Source organism: Antennarius striatus, chromosome 9, assembly GCF_040054535.1.
Source record: "Antennarius striatus isolate MH-2024 chromosome 9, ASM4005453v1, whole genome shotgun sequence".
NCBI classification, from domain to species: domain Eukaryota; kingdom Metazoa; phylum Chordata; class Actinopteri; order Lophiiformes; family Antennariidae; genus Antennarius; species Antennarius striatus.
Window position 1 is genome coordinate 16,544,260 of NC_090784.1, and position 25,364 is coordinate 16,569,623.

Genomic DNA, 25,364 nt, shown 5'->3' on the forward strand with positions numbered 1-25,364 from the left:
GCTGAACATGGCTCCTGGTCGGACCCGGTAGGTTGCGACGCCATAGCAACTCCCCTTGACCCCTCCCTCCCTCGGCATTCGCAGCATCACCCTTTACGCAGCACCGACATATTTGGTCCTCCGGAAATACTCCCAGCACGGGTAAGCCAGTCCCTATGCAGCGACGGTATTGGTGGACTATAGTTTAAAATGCAGGTTTCCATTTATATATAACGGGTGTCCGGTTCGTGTCCGGCCGGAGGAAATGACAGCGTCCAGGCAAAGTTTGTCCTGGAGCTGCCGGATTACGCGCTCGGTGCCTCGGACCCTCGGCTGTTAAAATGGCTGGCTGTAGGTCCGAGGAAACCGACGCGCCACGGACGATGTGCTCCACGCGGCGCCTGTCTGGAAACGGAACCGTTCCTCCGGCCCGTCCGACGCGCGAATAGCCGCGTTGTCCCAGGTCCGAGAGCTGTCAGTGCGGCGCAGGCGGCGGGGCTACCAGGGGCGCGTCGGACCGGGGACTGAGGCTTAATGGCGCCCACCGCGGACGAGCTCCTCAGGTTCTCCTCATTCATACACACGGGAGGCACGTCTCCTGCAACGGAATACTGACACCGGATATACCGGAGAGATAATTCGGTGTAATATTCGCGTTTCGTTCCGAGAGAAATGCGTGTATTTATTTCCTCTCCCATCGTTCGGACCCGCCTGTGTTCCGGTGCGATTAGCGGGAGGAGCGGCGGGTCTGGGCGGCAGGTCGGTGAGCTAGAATTAAGGATCATGTAAGGTAACCACCGGCACAACAGGGTGGTGTGTGTGTGTGTGTGTGTGTGTGTGTGTGTGTGTGTGTGTGTGTGTGTGTGTGTGTGTGTGTGTGTGTGTGTGTGTGTGTGTCAGCCAGCCAGGGGGCCATTCTGCTGCTCACACAGGCTGCTCATGTTATATTATTAGAATTAAAAAGTCAGTTTGGGTTAAAACAATCAACTAAACCCAAGTTCACGTTATTCAGACATTTCCAACCATCACAGGGTGTTTGTATGCTGATGATATTAAGGTGTGTCATAACATTGCTTTTATCCCTACCTTATAGAAATATAAATGGGTGTGCCCCAACATGGATTCTCAGTTGGCTTCAGTCCTGACCGGTGCCAACCTGGATGTCCAAAATGGCAGCCGGTCTGCAGAGAGATCAGGACCGTTGACAGATGTTCTGTCGGACACAGAGGTGAAGTCCTCCCCCTGTTCTCCACCAGGTGACCCCCAGCCCAGCCCCGTCAAGGCAGTCATGATCATCAGGCCTGATGTTCCGTCTATCAGTGGGAATAAGCTGGAGGTGGGCGGGACGTCTCTGCCAGCCTCTCAGGAAACGGGCGAGGTTGGTCAACGTCTAATGACAGTAAAAACTGAAGTGCCTGAGCTGCACAGCCAACCAATCACACTCAAAATTGTTGTTCCCAGACGGAGCAAGAGACCAATCACTAACTCTGCCACCTGTTTGACCAAAGACTCTGCTCTCACGAATTTTGAAGGACCTTTTTTAGTCTCATCAGAAGTGGAGATTTCAGAAAATAATAAAACACAAATGTCCACTGTTCAGAACGAAGGGGAAGAAGCTGCAGAGCAGGCTAAACCAGAACCATTCCTTGAACCAGAGAGGAGTGAAACACTCTGGAAAGAGAAGGATAATTGGGGTCCTAGAGCCCAAAATGATGGGTCAGATCCTCCTTTAATATCTTGCACTTATTCATCTGAAGCACTGAGCACACCAGGTATGAAGGAGGAAACTACAGAGAGAGAAATCGAGGAAAATAGTTCTCTAACTTCGCAAGAAATGGAATTGAACTCTTGCGAGACGTTTGATGACAGACGTGTGGATGAGCAGACAGAACCGCTGGACCTGAGTTTGCCAAAAAAAAGAGAGAGTCAAGACAGGAGATGTGGACGCTTTTTGGCAGATTCTGGCTGCGAGAGCTCACTGATCATGGAAGTAGATGAATATGAGGGCGAAGGAGACAGAGACTTAGTAGAGGAGGATGATGAGGTTGACGGAGGGGACTCTGTGTCGTGTTTGGATGGCACAGATCTCCTTTCACCATCGTTCTGTTCAACCTCTGCCTTCACCTCCCTCACCTCCATTGATGGCGATGCTGAAAACGTTCTCCTCATCGACGACCAGGGAATTCCGTATACTCTCAGTCCGGATGGTCTCAAAATGCCGCAAGTGGATGCTTCCACATCAGAGGATCCTCAGTCAAATTTGGCTACTTCAGCAGAGGTAGAAGGAAGGAGGTCACCACAGTTGGGGGCAGTAACTGATTCTAGCTTCAGCCAAAGCTTAGATGACTCAGTAAATGAGCCTTTGGAGGATCTTTGCCCCTCACCTACCCCTGGGACTGACTCTTCATCTCTAGTTGGCGATCAGACAAAGACACCAGAAGTTTTCACCAACCCAGATCACCCGAAGACTGCTGAGCCAAGCGTTAAATCTGTTCATGCTAGTGCTGTCCTAGCATCTTCTCCCGGGGTGTCCGTTCCAACCCAACCCATTCCAATCCTGGCAAAGTCTTCTACAAATCCTCCAATTCTCCTCCTGCCATCCTCATCTTCTTCTGCTCAGCTGTCCTCAGCTCCAATCGGTCTCACGCTTCCCGTTTCTGTTACTCAGAGCGCGCCTGGTACCTCCACCCCCATGTTTCTTCTTCTTTCATCTGTACCCTCTTCCTCCGGTGACGCTGCCTCTACACCCACCCCCGTTGCTGTCCTCGACCCCTCAACCGGCCAGTTGTCCCAGATCACAGCATCCTCAGCTCCAGTCTGTCTCCCTTTGCCCTCCGGTCAGGTGAGCACCTTGGGGTCACCTTTGCCCACGCTGTCCCACCCCGTCATCAGACTGAGCCCTGGCAACGCCCCGGTCATCCTTTCAGGAGTAAACACCATCAACTCCAGCACTGTTCTGGCTTCCATCACGACTGGGTCGTCCCCCCCAGCTCTTCAGAACGACAACAACAACGGCGGCACGACGGCCGTCATTCAGTCCCAAACCAGCTCTTCCAATTCCAACTCTGGAAGTGAAGCCATATCTGCTGAAGACGTCTTGAATGAAAACAAGCCATCGATTTCGACAGCGTCGTCCCCACACTTACAGTCTTCAAGTTTGACCTTTGACCCCTCGGCTCAGCCCACCTCAGCAGCCCAGTCACCAGCCTCAGAGGCCCATTTCGACCCACCTGATTCGCAGTCCCATCATTTACCTCTGGATGACCATCTTTATTTCTCCAGCACCGCCGCTCCTCCTTCCCCTCCCACCGAACCGATTCTCCCCACTGGGAAACTGAATCCCCTCGACCCACTGGACCCACTGGACACTTTATCTTCAGGCACCTCACCCAACGCCATGAACCCTCGGAGGGTACTGTACTGCCAGCTGTGCCCACGGGTCTTTTTTTACCTCTCTGACCTTGAGCGGCACGCCATCACACACTCACAGAAGAAGCCTCACGTTTGCCATCAGTGTGGCAAAGCCTTCAAGCGCTCCAGCCATCTGCAGGTTAGTGCAAAGTGATCATATCCGTGACCCTTTTGAAAGATCCAGTGTGTGGTTTAGGGTCATGTTTCTGGTTTTTTGATGAATAAGTTTGACGCACTCTCCTTGAACTCCTGGCGAAATATCTGGCTTTGTAGTAGTTAAGTGCACTGCTATGCTAAACAGCTTAGCTGCTAACATTGTCTGTCTACTTGTACCTGTTGGGGAAGGTAGCCTACAGCAGGTTTTTTTTTAAATCTGTGTGCCCATTAGAGGGTTGAGATTGAGTCAGAATAGTGAAATGTCTGGTAAATCATGACGACGAGCTGAAAGATTCTACCAAGCTCTGCAGAGCCGGTGAAGCCGTTTCAACTTTGTTTTAAATCAGGGGCGTCAAATTTATTTTCCCACCGAGGGCCACATCAGCATAATGGCTGTCTTCAAAGAGCAAGATGTAATTTGTAAAAGTAAATAAATGTAACTCAATGTAATGTAAAATAAATGTAACTACTCCTTAATGTTAAGTAACTGAATTTATTACTTATTCAAGTCACAAACATTACAGTTGCACAGAAAAAAAGTTTGCTTGTTGCTCTGTTATAACACAAATTATTTTAATTTGTCAGGAAACCCACAGAACTCCATCAATCAAGGATCAAACTATGCAAGTGAATAAAGAAAAATAACATCAAACACACGTTAGGACATGAACTTTGTTCAAAATGTCTTTGTCAAAGTTAAAATGGGCTGAATTACTGCATTGTGGGAAATGTAGTTTTTGGTGAAAGCACACTTTTGACTCTGACCTTTTATGTTCTCACGGGCCACATAAAATGATGTGGTGAGCCACATTTGGCCCCCGGGCCTTGAGTTTGACACATGTATTTTAAATTATGGTTTTACAAAAAGCAATTATTTTCCTCCACAGAGACACAAGCACATCCACACAGGCCAGAGGAACTTCGTGTGCCCCATCTGCACCAAACGCTTCAGGGAGGCTGGTGAGCTCCAGCGTCACCAAAGGGTCCACACGGGAGAGAAACCCTATCAGTGCCAACTTTGTCACACTCGTTTCGCTGAGCGCAACACACTGCGCCGACACACCAAACGTAAACACCCTTACCACCAGGTCGCCATTGAGATGCTGAACGAGCGAAGAGGAGGCAGCCGAAGAGATGCAGGGGGTGGTGGGAGTGGTGGTGGTAGTAGTGGAGGTGGTGGTGGATCAACCGCACAGGAGGAAGAGGAGAGCGCCGAATGGTACAGCTCCACTGTGTCTCATTTGGACAACTCCGAGTCTGAGCTGGAAACGTAATGAGTTGTCTGCACATCGACTTCAAAGTAAAGAGGGAGATGAGGAAGGTGATCGCCTCGCTTCCTCACTAATTAACATTCAAGAAAGGGAGAATTTGCAATATTTATTATCTTTGAAGGTAATTTATTTGTATGAACAGATATTATTCCCATTCCATGTGCAGTTGGAAGCCAAGTGTTTAAACCTTGATTACATTTTAGGTTTCTTGGAAAATACGCTGTTTTGTATTCAACCAATTTGACAAGAACAGTTTGAATAGCTCTCCACAACAGTTATTAAAAGTATTTTTCAAAAAATATATAATTCTACTTTTAATGTTGACTGCAGTCTCTGAATGATTCAGCCCTATAATCACGAGTGAATCTCCTACTTTGCTGAGATACTTTTGCTGCTATGACCTGCTACTGAAAAATTATGCATATCCAAACATCAATTTGTAATATAGCGGTGTGCCTGAGGAATCTTAACCCATTCTTCACAGACGAGAGCCTCATGTTCTCTAGTATTGTTGGGCTTTTAGTATGCAACCACCTCCTACAAATCCCACCTTAGATCTCCTGAGGGTTTCAAATCGATTATGAACGACAATCTAGAATGATCCAGGACTTATTCTGAAACCAAGTCCTGGTCGTCTTTGAGGTCTGCTTGCGTTGACTGTCCATTCAGATCATCCAATAGAGATGTTTTCTTCTAGGATTTCCTGATACAGTAGTATTGTGAGATACAAGCTGCTCAAAATACGAGTTTTTTGAGATACGAGTTGTTGGTCTCTCCGTATTTTTGTTTGACATATGAGCGACAATCTGAGATACGAGCTGTTCTTCGAGACACCGGCTAGATGGTGGATGGATACAACATCAGCTGAGAACGGATCTTGTTCTCGCTTGTGGAGTAAAGACGTAACTGGTGTGTTCTCATGACTTTTTGCGTTTCTTTTCATACTTTATCGTTTACATAACATACATAGTTATGCACAGGTAAATTATGCATATCTATTGGTTAATAAATGTTTTTTTTACGGGAGTTGGGGCTTTTTTGCAAGGCTGGAACAGATTAAAATGATTTTAGATATTTTAAGTGGGGAAAATTTGTGTGAGTTACTAGTTGTTTGACTAGCGAGCTCAGTCACTTAACGAAATCAACTCGTATCAAGGTACTACTGTATACATGATGGAATCCGTCTAACCCTCTAGTTGGTGAAGATTTCAACTGACTGAGGAAGTAAAGCAGTCTCAGAGGACCTTAGAGCCACCGCTATGGCTATGCTTCACTGTTGGTAGGGTTGTCTCGTTACCCTAAGCTTCACACTCCCTCCTCCAGACATATAGCTGATTCACATCAAAAGTTAGGTTTACTGGACGGTTCTGCAGGACAGTAGGTTAGAATAACGGAACTACGGGGATTTTGTGTTGAACATAGAACAAAACTTGAATATCTGTTAAATTTATTTAAACTGTTCTGTTCGTCTTGGTTTTTGCAAACAGCTGATTCATATTTCTTTTGTCACAATAATATTCAATTTGGCTGACTTTTCCTCCAACTGTGATGTTCCAAAGTTTAGTATTTGGAGCCTTAGATGAAATTGAGCCTTCCAATGTGAACAAAACTTGCATCTAAGAAAAGCTTTTGCCTGAAATCGTGGTTTTTTTTTAATTTCTAAATATAAATTCTAATGTTATTCTGATGTGGCATTCCCATACAATCCATGATAAAAACCCTCAAGTGCTCAGAACTAGGATAACTGATTTACTTAAACAACTCGCTTATATAAAGAGTACTTTCTGTAAGAGCTGCACTTATGCACTATATTATGTGAAAGATGTAATCTATCTTTTTTACTGTCAGAGACACTGTGAGTCATTTGTACCTGTTTTATTTTATCTCACCATTCACATATTAGGAGGTGAAAGATTCCTATGTCTTAATTTGTTGCAGCTGTCAATTAAATGTATTTAATAAATATCGTACGAGAGATTGAAAATAGGTTTGGCTTTATTTTATCATGAAAATTGTATTAAGATTTTTTGTTTGAATTTAATATGTTAACTTATTTGAATTAAATTCGGTCAAACATAACTAGATATTTGTTCCCATCTTTTCTGGCTTCCTTTCACTTGTATCTTTTCTACATTGATGTCCAAAGTATATTTAAAAAGCTTTTAATACGAAGGATTTACCACAAAGACGTGTCTGAATAGAGGAGCCAGGGTTCATATCTGTCTTTTAATTCAAGCATAGACTCACAATTTATTCTCTTGTTCTACATTAATTACCAAAGACGAAGCGAGATTTTGCATGGATATTTGTGAGACAAATAAAACACTTGATATATGCATCTGCTGGATTGTCTCCAGGGAGTAATTGAGTTTATAAGATAGCCCTCTGTTTTTTTTACACTCAATTTTCTGCTCCATTTAGTCCACAGAGCCCAAAAGAACTAAGCTCTAGATAAGTTATTAAATACTGTATCGCTCAAATGACCTGACTGAATCCTCTTAGCTGTCCCGTTCCTTATTTCTGCTCTGGTCATTGTTCACGTTGCCGCAGTGGTTCACTGTCGCCGAGTTTTGCAAACTCATTTTTATATAGGGTCGGTGGAAGAGCTGAAGAGCAAAGGTCAACTAAGAAGTCTCTGAAAAGGAGGAATACGCTGCTCTTGTGGATAGAGCAATATTAGCTGTAATAAAACAAAAACTATAAAACAGAAACTCTGAGTGGGCCACCATTCAACCAGCAAATGGTTGCTGTGGAGATCGAAATGGGACATCTTAAACTAAAAAGATCACAACATTCAGACATTCTTTATCTGAGACAGACTAAATCCTCACATCAGATTCCGCTGAAGGTAAGACTTAATCTGTCCTGTATCTCATCTACTAGATCCGTCAGGCTGGAGCTCTTCTGGTTCAGTGTAAAACGGACAAACAATTATATTCTCTAAACTACTTACTTGATTAGACGTCAATACATCTTGTTTTGTGTTTTAATTTTTTCGATTGATCAAACAAGTTAGTCTATCAACAGTGATACTGGATTTACAGGATTATAAAATATTTTTTTATGAAATATCGTTATTTTTGTCTTACACTTTTTTTAGCTGTCTATATCACTGAATCTGTTTACAGCACAAACTCACTTAAGTGTAATACAGGCACATAAACATTATCAAATCTTTTAATGACAATCATCTCAAAAATACAGTTTTAAAACAATTTGAAAAAGAAATTTCACGTCGGATAATGACGGAAAAGAAAATTGGAATGTCTAAATAAAGAATTTGCAGTCATAACATACAGACAAAAAATAAAAAAAAACTAAGAGCTACATTAGCACTTATACCTGATTTCCTTCTCTGTTCTAAACTGTAAATATGTTGTGTAACTGTAAGGACAACAAGACAAACTAGAGGGAGCCATAAACATCTATATCAGAGTACTTAGACCGTGACTTCAGGAATGCGCCGACACCACGTGATAAAAATAAGTATGACAGTAGATGATTTGACTGATCTTGCACACGCGTTGCACTCATTTTGATTCCCTGTCCTCTTTACGTAACCCAATAAATATGTTGTCGTAGCGAATGGCTGCTCTTAACCTTCATGAAGCTCATTGACGAGGTGTGTATGCATTGTTGAGTTCTGAGAGGCTCTGAGGGGTCGTTCAATAAATTGGTGCTATACCCTCAGCTCAGTGAAAACAAATTACACATCACATTCACGAAATTGCAAGATCCTCACTGCATAATGCTGATGATGGTGATGGTGATGATGGTGATGATGATGATGATGATGATAATGAATATTCACCCACTCAGGTGTGTGAAATCAGCAGCACAGCTGCAGACTTGTGCATACAGTGTGTGAGTCTGCAGGCCTGGAGGCTGTCCAGATTGGACCGCGCTTCAAAGTATGGTGACTGACAAGCAGGTGGATGATGGACAGACAGACGTCTGTGGCGTGTGTGTGTGTGTGTGTGTGTGTGCTCCTGTGTGTGTGTCCTGTGGAGTGGAACAGGCAGCGGGGCCTCTGAGTGGCACAAGGCACACGCCCAAGTGATTGAAGTGATAGAGGTGAAGCAGGAGATGGGAACAGATCCAGGGATGAAGGAGCAGGAAGCTGACGTAATGAAGTGTATTACACTGGTGTGGTTCAGCTCCTCAGGACTTCAGACCACCCAACATTTGTACTGCGTCAAAATGACGGCGAGATAAAATAACCAGTGATAATCATGTCTTTTTTGTGTTTGCACAGTTCTGCCATATGAGGGCACACTTACACTTGTGCTGCACATGGTTTGTTCACCATGCTAGCAGTTGGCTCTCTTGAAATGGTGGAGGAATACTTACACTGGACTGAAAAGTATAAGAGAGCGAGCTCAGTAAGAGCTGTTCTTTTAAGATCTTCAGTTTCAGTGGCAAAGGATGACGCTTTGACGTATAAATGCTCTGACTTTTATTCTAATGATGCTCCCCAGGGACACGGCTTTGCATGCGAGTCCAGAATCACACAATGAAATATGATATCTGACAGCGATAGGTCGACAGCATGCACGCCTCCTCACTCATCACAATACAGGATTAAGACTATGGAGTGTGTGCGCGCGTGTGTGTGTGTGTGTGTGTGTGTGTGTGAGGACAGAGTGGGCAGGAGAGGAAGAAGGAGGGTAACAGGTGTTAATCAGAAAGGGCGTCCGGGCTGTAGAGGATAGGGTGTAGCTGTGGAGGGGAACCAATTACATCACCTTTCTGTCGGTAATGTGACCTGCTGTCAGAACAGACGGTTTGTGCATGTGTGTTATGTGCAATATGTGTAAATGCATTTACAGGGCATGGGAGGAAAAATGTCAGAGGTTAGACTTTGTAATGATGAAAAAACAGAGTTGTGCCGTCCAAATGGCAGCTGGGACATCTGTCAGACTATAACACGTGCGAAATTAAGGCACCCCTTTATTTAATGTTCCATTAGCTGCTCTGTTCTCACCACGCAGCCATGGCTGGACTCTGGTGCACCACCTCTGCCCTGTACTTCCTGTCTCACCACCTGCCTGTCTGTCTTTCCAGATAAAACAAAGGCAATGTCATTTTTTTTCCCCGTTTCCCTGTCAGATGAAACTCTCGCTGTCCTCATCATGAAGACGTTCAGTCTGTGACGCGTCCTCCTTTCCTCTCCAACTTTTACAGGCTCTTTTGCCTCACCCTCTCTACCCCCCACCCCCCTGTCTCCCCCTCTCTATGACCTGCTGAACCAGCACACACAGACCTGTCTGTCAAATCGACAGAACAGGTGCTCCGGCTACAACCTCGCTTCTTCCACTCACCCCTCCCTCTGCAGCCCAAAGGCGCACACGCGCGCACACACACACACACACACACAGACACACACACACAGACACACACACACACACACACACACACACATGCACATGCTACAGTATGCACACATAAACACTCTCCTACATGTTCACCCAGGTTTCTTTGGAAGCTTGAACAGAAAGGTGAACCTCAAATGATTTTGTTGAGCAGCAGTGATAGATACTGTAAACTATACACTGATGGACACTGACTTACTGAACTGTGACTCTCTCACACACACACACACACACACACACACACACACACACACACACACACACACACACACACACACACACACACACACACACACACACTTGTATGCTTTCACGCAAATAGTCTTAAATCACTTTAAGAGGGTGACCCAAAGGTATCTTGACAGGAACATATGAGCCTGCAGTCCTGCTGGAGTACAAGACTTGATGCCAGTCCAAACCACTCCCGGGCTTTTCTCGCTGCCTGGTAATAAACTGCCCCTTTACCCTGCTTTCACCTCTCTATCCGTTTCACCACGTGGCAGTTCAGTTCCTAACATTACGGAGCTGCAATCGTATCATCAGCGCGTCTACTTTTGTCCAAGACATGTGCAAACAAACACAAGAAATGTTTTTTGTCTTTGAATGTGATCCTCAATCAGTCAGCAGCAGATGTGAGGGGTGGGGGTAGGGGTGGGTGAGGCCATGGAGGGGGAGGGGTAAACTTTGACAGTCAGTCACTGTTGGCACCAAAGATCCAGGATGCTTTGGAGTGGATTGGGATAGAGGCAGAGAGAGCGAGGCAGAGGTAGAGAGGGTGAATATTTATCGTAGGGGGACGAAGGAACCACAGATCCTTTTTCCTCTTTGCACTTCACCTGTCGGAAGGAGAAAAAAAAAGGGCAGAGAAATTCAGAAGTGTGGAAACAGGGGGGGCGAAAGAAAAAAAAAAAGGATATGAAAAGAACATGAAAGAAAGAAATCGTCATTAAACGCACCACGGAGTTTCCTGTTTTCCTCTCTTCCTCTATCTCGCACCTCTCTCAATTAAATCTTAAATCCAATCCAATTTCCCCCGAGGGACTCAATTCTCTCTCTTCCTGTAAGTATTCTCTTTCACTCTCTTGCTTTTATTCTCTCAGTGTTTTCTTGTGACTCAGTGCCCTACTGTGAGAATCCTGTGCCAGACAAGAAATCTCAATCAATCCCTTTAAGTTGATGAGTGTGTGGCCTTCTTTTAGGATTATCATATTGTAACTAATCAAGGTGTATGCATTTATTTGACAGGGAAAAAGTTCAGCACTATAGTGATTTATTATAGGTAACCTCAGCTGTCACAAAACGTGTGTGTGGTGGGTTTTTAAAAAAAAATGTGTGTGTTTGTCCGTTTCCCTCAAACAACCTTCCTCCGGGTGTTGTATGGCTGGCCAGATCAAATCAATATTATTGATAAGAGTTGTGCGCATGCAGTAATGCATCTTATGCAGATGTCCTCTCTATCAGAGAGAGAGGGGGGGTGGGTTTGACAAACAGGCAGGTCCTGTAAGCGTTGTGAGTGCGTGTCTACCAGCTGCCATCCGTGTCCCTCAGTTCAGATATCTCCACTACCTGCAGGGGCTGTTTTTCTTATCGCCTATACAACTTTGCCCCCCCCCCCCACACACACTTTTTCACCCCTATTCCGCCCAGAAGTCTTCTTGTCTGTCTGATTTTCTGTGTTGTCATTTCAGCCTCCGTAGGCTGTGTGACTGTGTGATTATGACAGGTTGTCAGTAGCGAGGCCTGGCGTTTCCAGAGCGGCCCACTGCAGCGATAACTCTGCATGTAGGACTGAGAGGCTCTGCATCTCTATTTCCCTCTCAATCTATTTCTGCTGTGCTTTGTCTGCCATTATCAGTATTGGTTTGCGTCTATCAGCAGATTAACAAGCATCTGTCTCTCTCGCCCCCCTGCTTTCCTCTTCCTCCGGCGACCAGCGAGAGACAGAAGGAGAGAGCTCCATTCCTCCTGGTAGAGCAGCACCAGGAACCTCCTCTCTTTCACTCTCTGCCTCTCTCTCTCTCTCTCTCTCTCTCTCTCTCTCTCTCTCTCTCTCTCTCTCTCTCTCCCCCCTCTCTACTCCACTTCCTGGCTTCCTCCACCATGACACTGCTGGCCTCCGAGAGGTCACTCCTCATCCGGAACAAGTTCCGCTCAGGTGAGGACACTGGAGTCTAGACTCACAACAATTAAAGGAGAGAAAGCTTTATCTCACCACAACAGCAGCTTTAACATCTTGGTCATAATTGGGAACATTAGCGTTGATATTAAAGGTGAGGCGCTGGTTGACCGGAATTGGCTGGTGGGTCACGCTGTCTGTCATGTGATCGATTGAGTACAGGCATTCATGAGGGTGAATGGATTTACTGATTGCTGCCCACAGACATGTCTTGAGTGGACATGAAGCCAGTTCAGCCCACAGCTACAGATCTCAGTGTGTTTCTGCGTGAGACTCCAACCACAGCAGGCGTTGGCTGGTTGGGATGTATTGTTGCAGAGAGGGAGGGAACTTAAATCGGAGACATTTTTTTAAAAACTTGAATTTGAACCTTACAGTGTGATTTATTATGGTGGTGGAGGAAGTGCTGACATAATTCACATAGGAAAAAATGCTAATTTATCATTATACATAAAAGTCCTATATTCTATAATTTGCTTATGTAGAAGTATAAAATATACTTTGGACCCTAATTATCAGCTGCAGAAATAATGATTATACGGAATAATCCAGTCTGAATATATTACTGTATTTTAATTATATGGTCAGGTTGTTATGATTAATAATGCATTAGTGTCCACATTAACGTTACAGCTGGTAAAGATGGGGTTCATTTTTTCTTAGTCTATATACTTATATACCGCTGAGTAGTTTTACCAGTGGTAATAGCCTATATCATAATGTATAATTTGATTTGTATTAGTATTAATAATAACACCGCACTAAAAAGGATTTCGATCAAACTTAAGTAACGTAATAAATCTACGTAAGTGTTTAAAGAAGCATAAGAAGGAAATGCTGTACTTCAAATTAAAAACTTCAAATTTAAAACTGTTCAATTACAACTGTAATTAAATACAGCAGTTGTATTTTTGAAATGAAACTTATATCTGAACTCAGTTTTAAATGATTGCAATTATATTCATGTGCCGTTTACAGCTTCCTGTAGTTTACTAGCATTCTGAGCCTTCTTAGAACAACATAATGCAAGTTTTCCTCCAGTTTGTAGCAGCTGCTGTCGGGTTTCCAAGCAGCTGTCGTTAATGACTGGTAAAATAGGCAGGCGAGGAAATGACACAGAGATAGGCCCCTAGGTGTACAAACACCTGCTGGAAAACATTATTCTTTAGGGCAGAGACTCTGCTGGAAACCATGAATGAAAAGAACACGAGGAATAATTAAGGCAGCCTGTATCAAGACAAATGGATGTGGAATCAACATGAGGTTCTGTCAGCTGGTTTTTATACAATGCAAATCACGATTTCTTTATTTATGCTGATTTTCTATATGAAGCTTTGCTAAATGTTCATGCAACAATGACACTAGTTGTTATGGTCAGTGTTTAAATATTATCGTAATTGTTAACCTGAAGCGGGACTCAGTAAAGTCTGTACATCTGCCAAAAGCCCAACAGTTCCCTTTAATTAAATCAGGCCTGATCCAAAAACATACTTGGATCCACATTAAATTGTACACACTCAAAAATGAATACCAACTCATTAAATATTCCTGATTAATAACTATCCATGCATTGTCACTTGCACAAAAATTGGAAACATTTTCACCTTTTTCCAAAATTTGGTCTATTCTGATGATAAAACAAGCAACAAACAAACAGACATAACTTCCTTTGCAGAGATAATACTGGCTTCCAACTTGTCCAAAATCTTTCTTTTAAAATAGGTTTCATAAGTGAAAATTGCCTGTATTTTCGAGAAGTGAGAAGATAATTTTTAAAAATATGTTTATTTTGTCTTAACTTGTTAATCCTTTCGCAACTGCCCTCAGATTTAACTCAGGTCTGACCCTTAGCATGAGAACAACTCTGTTATGTGATGAATGTAGACACCCCTCCAGAGCAATCAAACAGAAACTATAGTGTGACAAGCTCTGCTTCCCTAACTAACCATGGTGACACAACCCAGCTTGTTAATCTCCTTTAAATGCACATTTTTACATCTTTAAACTTTTGTTTTGAGCTGTCAGAGATGCAAGAAAACAGGGGTATATATTAGCAGCACAAATGAGGATGACGTGAGCTAAAAGGGATGGCTTGTGGAGGGACCGGGACAGCTGAAGGGGGGATGGGACCAACAGAAATAGACACCCTGAGAGATAAATAGTCGCTGCCCTATACCCCCTGCGCAGTCCTGGTCTCCCCCCCTCAGGTCTCCCCCGGTCTCAAAGCACACCGGGGGTGTCAAGCTCAGTGTAACCAGCCTGGATATACCCTCCTTCACCTGTGTGTGCGTCCTGAACTTTAACTTGTGTACGTACACGCTGTGTGTAGATGTTCATGAGCTTGAGAGGGGGGAAATATAATCTACAAGCACTCCAAAGTCATGAGGTAATTCTGTATAAATCACAAGGCCATATTGTTTACCTCTCTTTTTTGACCAACTCTTTATTTTTTGTCCCAGATTATTTTGTCCCCACTTGAGAAATCAAACGAATGCACCGTTCAGTCAGTGTAACTTGAGTTATTTCATCATTGTTGACAATCACGTCTGGTCTCTGTCCATCAGTCCTGCAGCTGAGGATCCAGAACCGAAGGCAGAGCGAAATCAATGCAGACCGTGGTAAGTCTGTGTGTATTATTAACATTATGATTGATCCATACGCTACGACAACAGATTGGATGTCATATTAATGATCTTCATGTCATCTCTTTTCACTGACAGATGATTGCTTATTGATTGATAAAGGCTTTTGTAGGTCCTACAATATGGATTAGCTTTTACTATCCTTTGATTTTAGTTTTGGAACCCAATTTTATATCAGATTATATACACTTTGAAGCCTCTGATTGTGTGAGGTCTCACTTTAGTTGAATATAAAGGTCAATGTGGCCCTACTGTACAGTTTATCTATTTGATTAATTTCTCCCTTCATCAAATGATGTTCATAAAAGGAACGATTCATTATGGAACAATTTTATGATAGGCTGAACAGGACGTTCTACACAATCTGATGCAGGCTGCCACAAAAGAGCGCCTGAGCTGCTCTGTGAACTTGAAGGAATGACTTGAAGGCTAGAAGTGCTTTGTTGATGCACGGATTCACCTGAGCTGCTCCTACTAGATTAGTATTCTTCAACAACAACAACAACAACAAAAATTTTCATCTACTCACATCATTTATTCCTGTTTGTCTCAATAGGGTTAAAATCTGCTTGTCTTCCTCAAAAAGCAGAGAAAGATCAGAGTGAAGCTCTGGTGAGTAGCATCCACTTTTTCTGATATGACACGGGAACCAATAGATGAAAAACCCTTTTTCTTCCATGTACGTTTTGAATTTTGGATTCATTTACATATGTTAGAGAAACACATTTAGCCATGCTTCTTCAAATAGTACGGGGATCATTAAAAATAAATCAACATGATTTGTGAGGAATTATTACATCACTTTTCTTTCTATCATTGACTGGGTTACGTGCTCTCCCATGTGGAAAATTTAGTCAGGATCATAAATGTATTTAACTTTCCCCTGACTTTAGTGTATTGTACTATCTGAGCCCTGGGCGTTGGTTTGACCTGCTGTTTCCTGATGCAGTGTCTAACTGATGATGGTGCCACTCAGAAGTTGCCCCCCAGTCGTCTGAACACTGAAACTGCACAAGGTGATGCCCTGTTTACAGTAATGTTGTTGTCTCCTTCCTGCAGAATGCTCTCAGCAAAATGCAGAGAACCACATTTCCCAGCCTCTCTTTCTTTTTTGTCTGTGTTCATGTCTTCATTATATCTGTGCTGCTCTCCGCTCCCTACTGTGTAGTAGATTTGCAAGCAAATTAAGTTTGTAAATCTGGCAAAGGGATCGGCATTTCATCAGCTGTCAGTTAAATATAAAGTTGACCTTGTTACACACTGTAGGTCTGCATATTAAGCAGTCTACAAACCTCAGTGATTGACAGCACATGATAAACCTGCCCATCCAGGGATCATCATAACCAACATCTCTCCCTTTCATCTCTGTCTTCACCTCCATTTCTCCCCTTTCTAAACTTGTAATTGAATTTTTATTACAGATAATCACAAACTATCTTTTCCTGCTCTTTTACAAAAACGTTGTGAGTGTATATGTATGTTCACATCCGAGGGGAATAAATCTCCCTATGGGCAGGAGTGCTTGCTATTTTTTTTATGCTTCTGCCGGTTTGAATTTGACTACCTGTGGGAAGACTGTTGCGCATCACACATCACAACCAATCTGAGATCCTGTTGCTCTTCTATGCAACCTCAGCTCCTCTCCCTCTGCTGATCTCCCATCTGTCCCTTCTCCTCACTTATACGCACCAATCCTCCTTCCCTCCCCTCCTGCAGACAGAACTGTGTATGGGGCCCAGAAGCAGAAGAGGGCTCGCCAGGCGAAGGACCACACAGAGAGGATCCAACGTCCACTGGGACCCGCGGAGCAAAAGCAGGAGCATACGCTGTCCTTGGAGAAACGTCAGTCGAAACACATTTCCATTTGTCTCATTTAGTTTCCCATAAACCTCCTCTTCCTGCTCCTCTTTTGACCTTACCACCTTTCGCTTTGTATCTCCTCAGGTCATGCTTCTTTCCCTCTGTCGAGTGATGTCTTCGAAGATGACATCTCTTCCTGCTCCTCCTCTTCACCTACTGTGCAACGTGCCGCTCACCAATCACCGGCCTTGTCTTCACTACCAGGGCTCTCAGGTGACCAAATACTTGGTGACTTCTCGGCTGTGGGTTTACCCCTCAACCACAGTCCCAGTCATGCTCAGGTGAGAAGTGACACCTTAGAAAGAGTCCTCTTTTAAAAACATTAAGATTAACATTAAGCTACAGATATAGTTCCATTTGCTAACTTCAATAACATGATATTCTGTTTTCAGTCTGGATTGGCATGGCTCCCGGCAACCGAGGGCGTCAGACAACAAATGAGTGTTACAGTCGGGGAATCAAACTCCATGGCAACAGCTGGGAGACCAAACGGGATGTATCTGAGCTCTCAGACCACGCCCCTGCTGCCAAAGGTAATGTGGAGCTAGTACATGCTAATGCCCTCACATAAAAAACCCCATTGCTTCAGTTTGGCTCATTTTAATTCTAATAGGGTTTTTCATAAATAATTTTTGACTCCGCAAAGTATAATTCAAATTTCAAGCATGAAAGCATATAAGTAATATGATATTTGACATGGTGATATGACCTTTTCATCCAGACAAACAACACTTCATTGCATATGTGTGTGTTCGTTATGTGCTTGCCATTGCAAGAAGCGTTTAGTGCAGGTATCAAAATTAGCGATGAAAGACTAATGAAGGGGTCCTCAACCCAACAGGCTGGTCATTCCTCTGTTTTGGCAAAGACAATACTCTGCTCTAAGCTGCTCTGCATTCATTACTGTCAATTTGCACTTCTGGCGGAGTGCGGTATTTGCCCTGCAGGTTAACGTATTCACACACAAGCAGCATGGCTGCATGTCAGAACCAGCACATGCTGTCATCTGGAGATTTGCTCGGCTTTTGTACATTTCGTGTAAGAATTTAACCCTGACAAGGGGCCAATACTGTCAAACAACATGAAACAACTTGGCATTTTCTGTGCCTTAATTTATATGCTATTTCTGACATTACTCACTGGAGCCAGTGTGGTTAGGGTTTTATGAAATGTGGGCAATAATTGTCTTTTGCAGACAGCTCGGCCTCCCAGCCCTATCAGCTCCTCCTCCTTGCACAATTCCCTCAACTTTAATCATATCCCTCGCCCACGGAAACCGCGGGACTCCAAACCCAAAATGAAGAAACTCAAATATCACCAGTACATTCCTCCAGACCAGAGAGGAGGGTCTGGGACCAGTGGTATGTATAATACCTTACTTCTTTAGTATTTCTTTGGTTTATCAAGACAAGGTTTGCTGTTGTGGTGTTTGAAATTAACCTAAAATGTTTATTCCCAGGGGGAGGAGCCAAACAGAAGAGCCCTGTCCCCACCCAGTCTTTGGACCCAGCCTATTCCCATCTCCTGAAGCAGCAGCAGGTCTTCCTTCAGCTGCAAATCCTTCAGAACCAGCAGCAACAACAGCAGCAACAGCTACAACAACCACAACAACTCAGTGTTGTGTCCAGGTATGACCACAGATTGCGGTTGGTAACCTGTCAGGTAATACAGATTGAACTCTCTCAGTTCAATCTGGACATCACCAAAGAGATGCTAGTTCTCAAACAGTTTGTGTATATTGATGCTTCTGTCGATCCTCTAGTGGTGATCACAGTGATCTGAAGTCCTCTGGAGCATTGCCTCTGAATCCCCAACCTGCTCCCGCCACAACAAATCACACCCCTCTGGACAGCAACCCTGCATCCAAGCCGGAGCTCCTCCCAGCTAATCTTGTCGATTTAACAGTAAGTAAAGGATGAACACACTCAAAGGCAGAGAATGTCTTGGAATCATTACCTTTAATGGCCTTTTCCCTTCCATCTTCCCTGTTCTCTTTTCACAGGTGTCAGAGTTGCGTCAGCAGTTGCGTATGCGTGGTCTCCCCGTCTCAGGAACCAAGCCCACTTTGCTGCAGCGTCTCCGCCCCTTCCAGCTTTCCCACTCCTGCCTCACCCCTGCCCCTCTTTGTCAGCTGGGTACCAGCCTGGAGCCCCTCACCCACTGCCCTCCACTGCCCCCCAGCCAGAGCCCCGGCTCAAGCTCCAGCTCAGGACTAGACTCACCCAGCAGCAGCCCAACCCAACAGATGTACATCCCTGACAGGGAGATTCCTAACAGGATTCTCAGTGACGCACCACATGGAGTTCTGAACGGAGTTCTAAACACTGTGCCGAGTTGTTTCTCAAACGCCGCTTCAGTCAGTCTAGTAGGCGAACAGTGTGGTCTTACCAACACTGTCTTCCTGGTTCCTGCCACCACTGCCTCAGAAACTCCGAGTCCGAGTCTCCCCATGTCCTCCTCCTCGCCTCTGCAGTGTGGAACTCCCTGGAGAAGTGAGAATGAGCAGCAACAGGAGCTGAATGTGGACCTGGATATGAGGGAGAGGGTAAGGAGAATGCCCAGGGATTCCACTAACACCAGCAATGAGGTGAATAAATACACCTCAATTAAAAAACAAAATCGAAGATGTCTTGCAGAATGAATAATTGAATGGGATGGCTGCTTTCCAGAACTACAGCTTTTAATACTTTAATTATTATCTATCCAGTCTTGTGTAGCATCCCTTCATCCATTCCTGCAACAGGACCCTGGATGCTCTAGAGGCAAACCAGAGACAGATGCACAGACAGAGGTACCGTTTACACAGGTAAATGCAATCCAATTCACCCATAAAGTGAGTATCTTGCATGCTGACTTTTTAAAGGCTCACTACAGAAGCTGTAATCTATTCTTCCATCTACTAGCCAAATGTGAGGATGCTGCGATTTTCACCTGTCAAGTAATTTAAAACTGCTTTCTAATCAGGTGCTTTGCTGCCAGCCCTGTGATATGATTGGCCCGGATTTTGAGCTGCCAGTGCAGATTACAGCAAGCCCCGTTCAGACAGGTGTTCGCAGCTTGGAGGAAGAACTACAGGAGGCTATTCAGAAAGCACAGGTGAGAGTCTGGAGGTAAACAGGTGGATAATTAGCAGAGTTCCTTTTGTGCATTGGGCATTAAGTGTTTTCCCCTAATATCTGGCCACAGATGGACCCTCGTCAGTCCATAGATGATATCCTGGATGAGCCTATAACTTGTGTTGGTGAGTGTTTCCATAATTAAGGTTAGAATTTAAATGGCGCTCATATTTCTATCATTGTCTAATCTGTTTTACTATCTCTCTTCCAGGCTCTGTTAATGTGTCGGATAATAAATCTCCTGCCCAATCAATCCCCAGTTCGTCTCCTCCTCCCCAAGTCGATTCGTCTCAGGCTTCCCAGCAGCACAGTAAAGATGAAAACTTCCTACCCTCACCTCTGTGCTCCTCTCTTTTGCTGGAGCTCCCTCCATCTCCTGCTGTAATAAACCCCAGCCAGGTAATCCCAGCACCTCCTCCACCCCCCCTCTGTACCTCCCCTCTGTCGTCCACTGGAAAGTCACGGAAACGACGGGCTCCCACACTGTTTGATGCTGCTGACTGGTTGGAAACACTGACGTCGGGCCTTCGCCCTCTCACTCCACCAACAGCACCTTTTGTTGAGTCAGACTTCAGTTTGGATTCAGACCTGAATGTTACCCGTGTGTTGGATCTAATGATAGAGCAGTGGTGAGGACTGACATGCGCATACCTTTTACTACTTTCTATGTACAGTAGGCTAGTGTAGTATCTTCTGATGGTAATGAATGGAGATAACTGTGAACATCCCACTGTGGGCATGTGATTGTTAATAGCAACCTCCACCATCCATCTATCTATCACTGAAAGGCTGACGGAGTCACTGGTTCCACGCAATGTCGAGAGCCGGATTCATTGCTAGCTTTGGTGTGGTAGCAAGAAGACAAACACATGCACACATTGACACTATACAAAGCGCTGTTGAAAAGCGCTTCAGCTCATCCAGGAACTGCAAACAAGCAACACATCTGTTGACTGACACACTCCACAGCACAATGTTTGCTGTGCAAAGCAAAAGAAAATCTACTGGAATATTAATTTCAACATGCTTCCTGGCTGAGCTGGGAAAATGTTGTTTCTGACTTGTCTCCAAAACTCATTGTAGACTGGATTGAGAGTGGCCCCTGGTGTTGACTCAGTTATTGAGTTCTAGCTATTCATAAAGCCCATTTGGAGCGTGTGAAACCCAAACAGAGAACACAGTTTTCATGTGGCTCCAGACCTCAACCTGGCTGCCAGACACACAGTCGGCATGTGGAGAGGGAAAGTTGGCAGGAGCCACAAACAAGAGGCGTAAATGTACATTTTTGAGTATGTGTAAGTGCGTAAGCTTATCTAATTACTGTCACAAGACTACTTTAATTTTTAAGTGCCAGCACCCAAATGCTTTCATTAGAATTAATACCAAATGCACTTGTAGTTATCTGCAGACAATTAAATGTGCCTACAGGTATGTTGTATGACTGATTTATGTGAGGATATGTGTGAGAGACACAAGAAGTTACGGATTTCTGTGTCCACATTTCAGACCAGACATTATAGCCTTCTTGCCAGCAGGTGGTAACTCCAGTATAGTTATCCAGAGTAATCATCAGAACAACCACATTAGCTTGTTCAAGTCACCATTTTCCAGGAAAGCAATCAGGCGACTGCTCCAGAAATAGTCATATGCACCAATCAGACAAGTGAGAGTTTCTTCCGGGCTCGGCAAAAGCAGGTGGTCATTTTGTTGCCTGATTAACCCCCAATGGTGTCTGGTCTGCTTCATGGTGCTTCGGCTGCTACAGCAAAAGCCAGATATAGCACAATGTATAGCCAAAACCCAAAGCTGCACCTGTTTACAGACCAAGGCCACACCAGTGCAAATGAATTCCACAGATGTTTTATTTATATTGTTAATTATTTCCTGTACATTACTTATTGATATCAGTAATAAATGCACTGTCCATTAGAAGGAAAAAAAAACATTGGAAAGTATGTAACATGTCATATGACCAGGGGTGATCATGTCATTCGATGTTGATACAGTAAATTCTGGAAATGTGATAATGATGTTGCTTTGATACTCTACAAGATGTAGCTTTTATGCAGAAACAAATTCCTTTATTTGTCTGAATAACACACTTTCAGTGATTTATGTGCATTTTCAACCCCACTTAACATCACGAAACAAATGAAATATCTTGCAGAGGTCAGCCCAGGTTTGCTCTGCTGTTACAGATGCGTGTAATTTAAATGAGAAAAGATCTCTCATTTGGAGAGCTGTGATTGACTCATTCATCTGGAACATCATTTTGTATCTACTTGACAGTCTTTATCTGGAAGCCCATTTTATTTTGGAGTCTCCAAAGCATTATGCTAAAGTGCAATATGATTTGTATAAATAGCACAGAAACTGGCAGATTTGCGTTTATAATATGTTCATGTTATTTTATTTTTTTTTGTATGCAAACTGTTCAGAGTCGCTGCAGCCAGTTCTTACCGGTGTCCTATTAAGCAAGACAGCCATGGTAAATTGTTGGATGAAGATGACTCTGTTTAGGCAATGCTATAGACAGCCTTGCGTTGACGCAATTCTTGTTCAGCTATCTATAAAAAGTGCATTTAAATGTGGGTGGCTATGATAATCATAGCTACCAGTAAAAACTGACTGCTGCATATACATATAAAACGTCAAAAAATCAAATACTGTAGATTGACAGGAGAGTAAGATGCTACCTCCTGTGACTTCCGTTGCTTTTCGTGGCTGACACCAGTGTTTTCCTCTTTTCTGTAATTTCCGACCATTGGTGCGGCTTCCTGGAACACTAGAGACAGTTTCCCAGGTTTGACTTAACCCCAGTTTGATATTTTTGGTGTATATTGGGTTTTGATTTGATGCAGATTTGAAGCTGGCAAAAACAAACATCATCATCTTAGCAAACTGAGACTCTGTAGGCCACCTCTGCTGCTCCAAGTGCCTTATTGTGAAAATGTTACAGAAAATAAAATGTATTAGCATTATTTATTATGTAATTTATTCATTCAAAAGATTTCAAAGACTGTCCAAAATGTATTTAAAAGCATTAAGAAAATTAAAGTCTTAATAGATTTTCTATGTGTTTTGTTTTTTCTGTATTAATGGAGGAAAGACTTGCAGGCAACATTTCACAAGGAACTGACTTCTCCAACACTGATAAATCTACAACTGAATAAAACATTTCTTTACACCACTCACTACTTTAATATTAAACAGTATAGTATGAAACAGCATCAACATACATAAGTATTCATGTTTAAGCTTTATAATGAGACAAGAATTCAGCCTCAAGGCAAGAAACCAGCAAATTAATCAAAGAATGGTTTTTAAAATGTTACGAAGCCACATTTTGTGCCTTTATTTGCATGTAAACAAGTAGAAGTAAATGCACAAAATGACAATGACAACAGAACATATAATTATATCATGGGAACACTTTAAGGTTTGCAGGCATTTACAGAATTAGAAAAGCTACCTAATAAAGGTGCTAGATCACAAAAGTTACCTCACAAATTCTAATCCACGCGATATTTATGGACATTTCATTGATTGTGAATGTTAAAATTTCATGGTAACACACAAAATATGGCATTTTGATGGTACGGCTGTTGTGACCCATAGAGACATTCCACTGAGATGACTAAAAATCATATTTTCGAAAATATATCTTCTGACTTTTTATGATGTTTATGTATTCTGTAATTTTTAATCTATTAATTTTCTTTTCATGTTTAAGTATTCCAGCAAAGAGCTTCTACTTTGAACTGCATCTGCTAATGAATTCTCGGATTGATGGACCCGTGTGAATCTGATGTCTTTGCCAGTGGTTCATATCGCTCTGCAATGCAAGAACTCTGCTTTTAAAAATTTCTGTTTTTCTCATCAGACCTGAAAACGTCTTTATCCACTTAATATACAGTTGCAGCTGGCTCAGTAAAAGTAGGTGGGGTTATTAATTGCTGATTTATCACAGAGACTCAGCTTTGTTGACTGCATTCCATTGTGACTAAATAAATGATTCTAACAATACAAAAGCCGATTCATTTACAGCTCAAATACATCTAAACTAGGGTGTCTGTTGGTTCTACAGTGATGTTCACTCTTACTTATCCACCCTGGGCTGAGTATATTTTCACAGGGGTAATACTACAAAGCTATGACCAGGGTGTAATGAGGAATTCTCTGTAATGGCCCCTCCAGCCATTCCACATTTATTCCTCCTGGTCCCTCCTTTGCAATAAATGGTTCCTGTGCGATTTCCTGGGAATTAAAGGGAGAAAGGTGTGTTTCATATGTAAAGCAGGTAGCCCTCGCCTAGACGTGAGATGGTTTATGTGGATTCCCTCACTCCCTACAACTTCTCGCTTTCTTGCTCACTCATTTCGTCTCTTGGGTCAATGTTTGCGTGGGCTTTGATCACCGGCCATGGTTCGATTTCTGTGTTGCTCCTCTGAGAGGTTTTCTTGCAATTACGAACCACGTGAAGAAAGGCAGAAGGATGCTAATTTCTTGGCGGTCATTGTAGATCTAGTGTCAGCTCGCCAACCAGAGACACAAATCACATTTGTAGTATGAGGAAGAAAAACAGTCATTTGGGTACCCCAGTAATACATGGATGTAAATGCATTCAGTCATCGCTTTACTATTAGTTCTGCGTGGTAGTTACAGACTCAACAGCATGACACCCCAAACTTTAATGACTCCACAGTCACATGTGTAGCAGACAACACAAAGCTCACACTTAGACCTACAATAACTTAGGAGGCAATAGAAGCATAAAGGACAGAATGTCGAGTGCCTGCACAGATTTATAAAAACAGTTCCCCATTAAATTTAATTCCCTATTCATTCAGCATGATAATATTAAACTTTATACGGCTTAAGGAAAATTTTTTGAGCTTCTGGTTTTGGTTTCACACAGGACGAGACCAGATATCACCTGGTTAGAAATCTGTCTTGAGTGAGCCTGAGATCTTCCCTATGCAGACTTTGCCCTTCCTTTTCCTGCAGCATCTGACATCCCCCTTTTCTGCTGTTATAGTTACTGTGGCGGCGAGAGGTTGCCTTAAAAAATAACTATGAAATTTTTTTTTTAGCGAGGGTAACTATTTATACATTAGCCGTTACAGAGCAACATTAGCATTTCACATTTCTGGCCACCCACTGAATGTAATTTCAACATTTACTTCCACACTAGCCACTAAATAATGCACAATCTTCACCAGCTAATTGCTAGCTTTACCGATTTGGGAGTATAAAATGTTATTGTGCAGAAATACTAATAAAACACTTGGACAGTATGCCATTGTGTGGAACCTTATTTTATTTAAAGGGACAGTAAACTAATTTTCAATTGATAAATATTTTGTTTATTATTATTTAAA

General features: G+C 43.2%; 2 protein-coding genes across 3 annotated transcripts; both read left to right on the top strand.

Moving 5' to 3' along the window:
- The first annotated feature begins 100 nt into the window (after nt 1-100).
- On the top strand, nt 101-6,896 carry LOC137602141 (zinc finger protein 236). Its single transcript, XM_068324759.1, has 3 exons — nt 101-141; nt 1,073-3,529; nt 4,434-6,896. The coding sequence occupies exons 2-3, from the start codon at nt 1,097-1,099 to the stop codon at nt 4,818-4,820; spliced, it is 2,820 nt and encodes a 939-aa protein (XP_068180860.1). The 5' UTR covers nt 101-141; nt 1,073-1,096; the 3' UTR covers nt 4,821-6,896.
- A 4,082-nt stretch (nt 6,897-10,978) lies between these two features.
- si:dkeyp-69b9.3 (myocardin) lies at nt 10,979-23,862 on the top strand. 2 transcript variants are annotated; one of them, XM_068323987.1, is made up of 16 exons: nt 10,979-11,249; nt 12,124-12,344; nt 14,930-14,983; nt 15,564-15,619; nt 15,957-16,023; nt 16,724-16,849; nt 16,952-17,148; nt 17,260-17,400; nt 18,063-18,228; nt 18,327-18,495; nt 18,630-18,771; nt 18,870-19,454; nt 19,575-19,673; nt 19,832-19,963; nt 20,054-20,108; nt 20,195-23,862. In XM_068323987.1, the coding sequence occupies exons 2-16, from the start codon at nt 12,290-12,292 to the stop codon at nt 20,614-20,616; spliced, it is 2,466 nt and encodes an 821-aa protein (XP_068180088.1). In that variant the 5' UTR covers nt 10,979-11,249; nt 12,124-12,289; the 3' UTR covers nt 20,617-23,862. The 2 variants fall into 2 exon arrangements, with proteins under 2 accessions (XP_068180088.1, XP_068180089.1); XM_068323988.1 differs by having other exon boundaries at nt 18,870-19,412.
- Nucleotides 23,863-25,364: the final 1,502 nt, after the last annotated feature.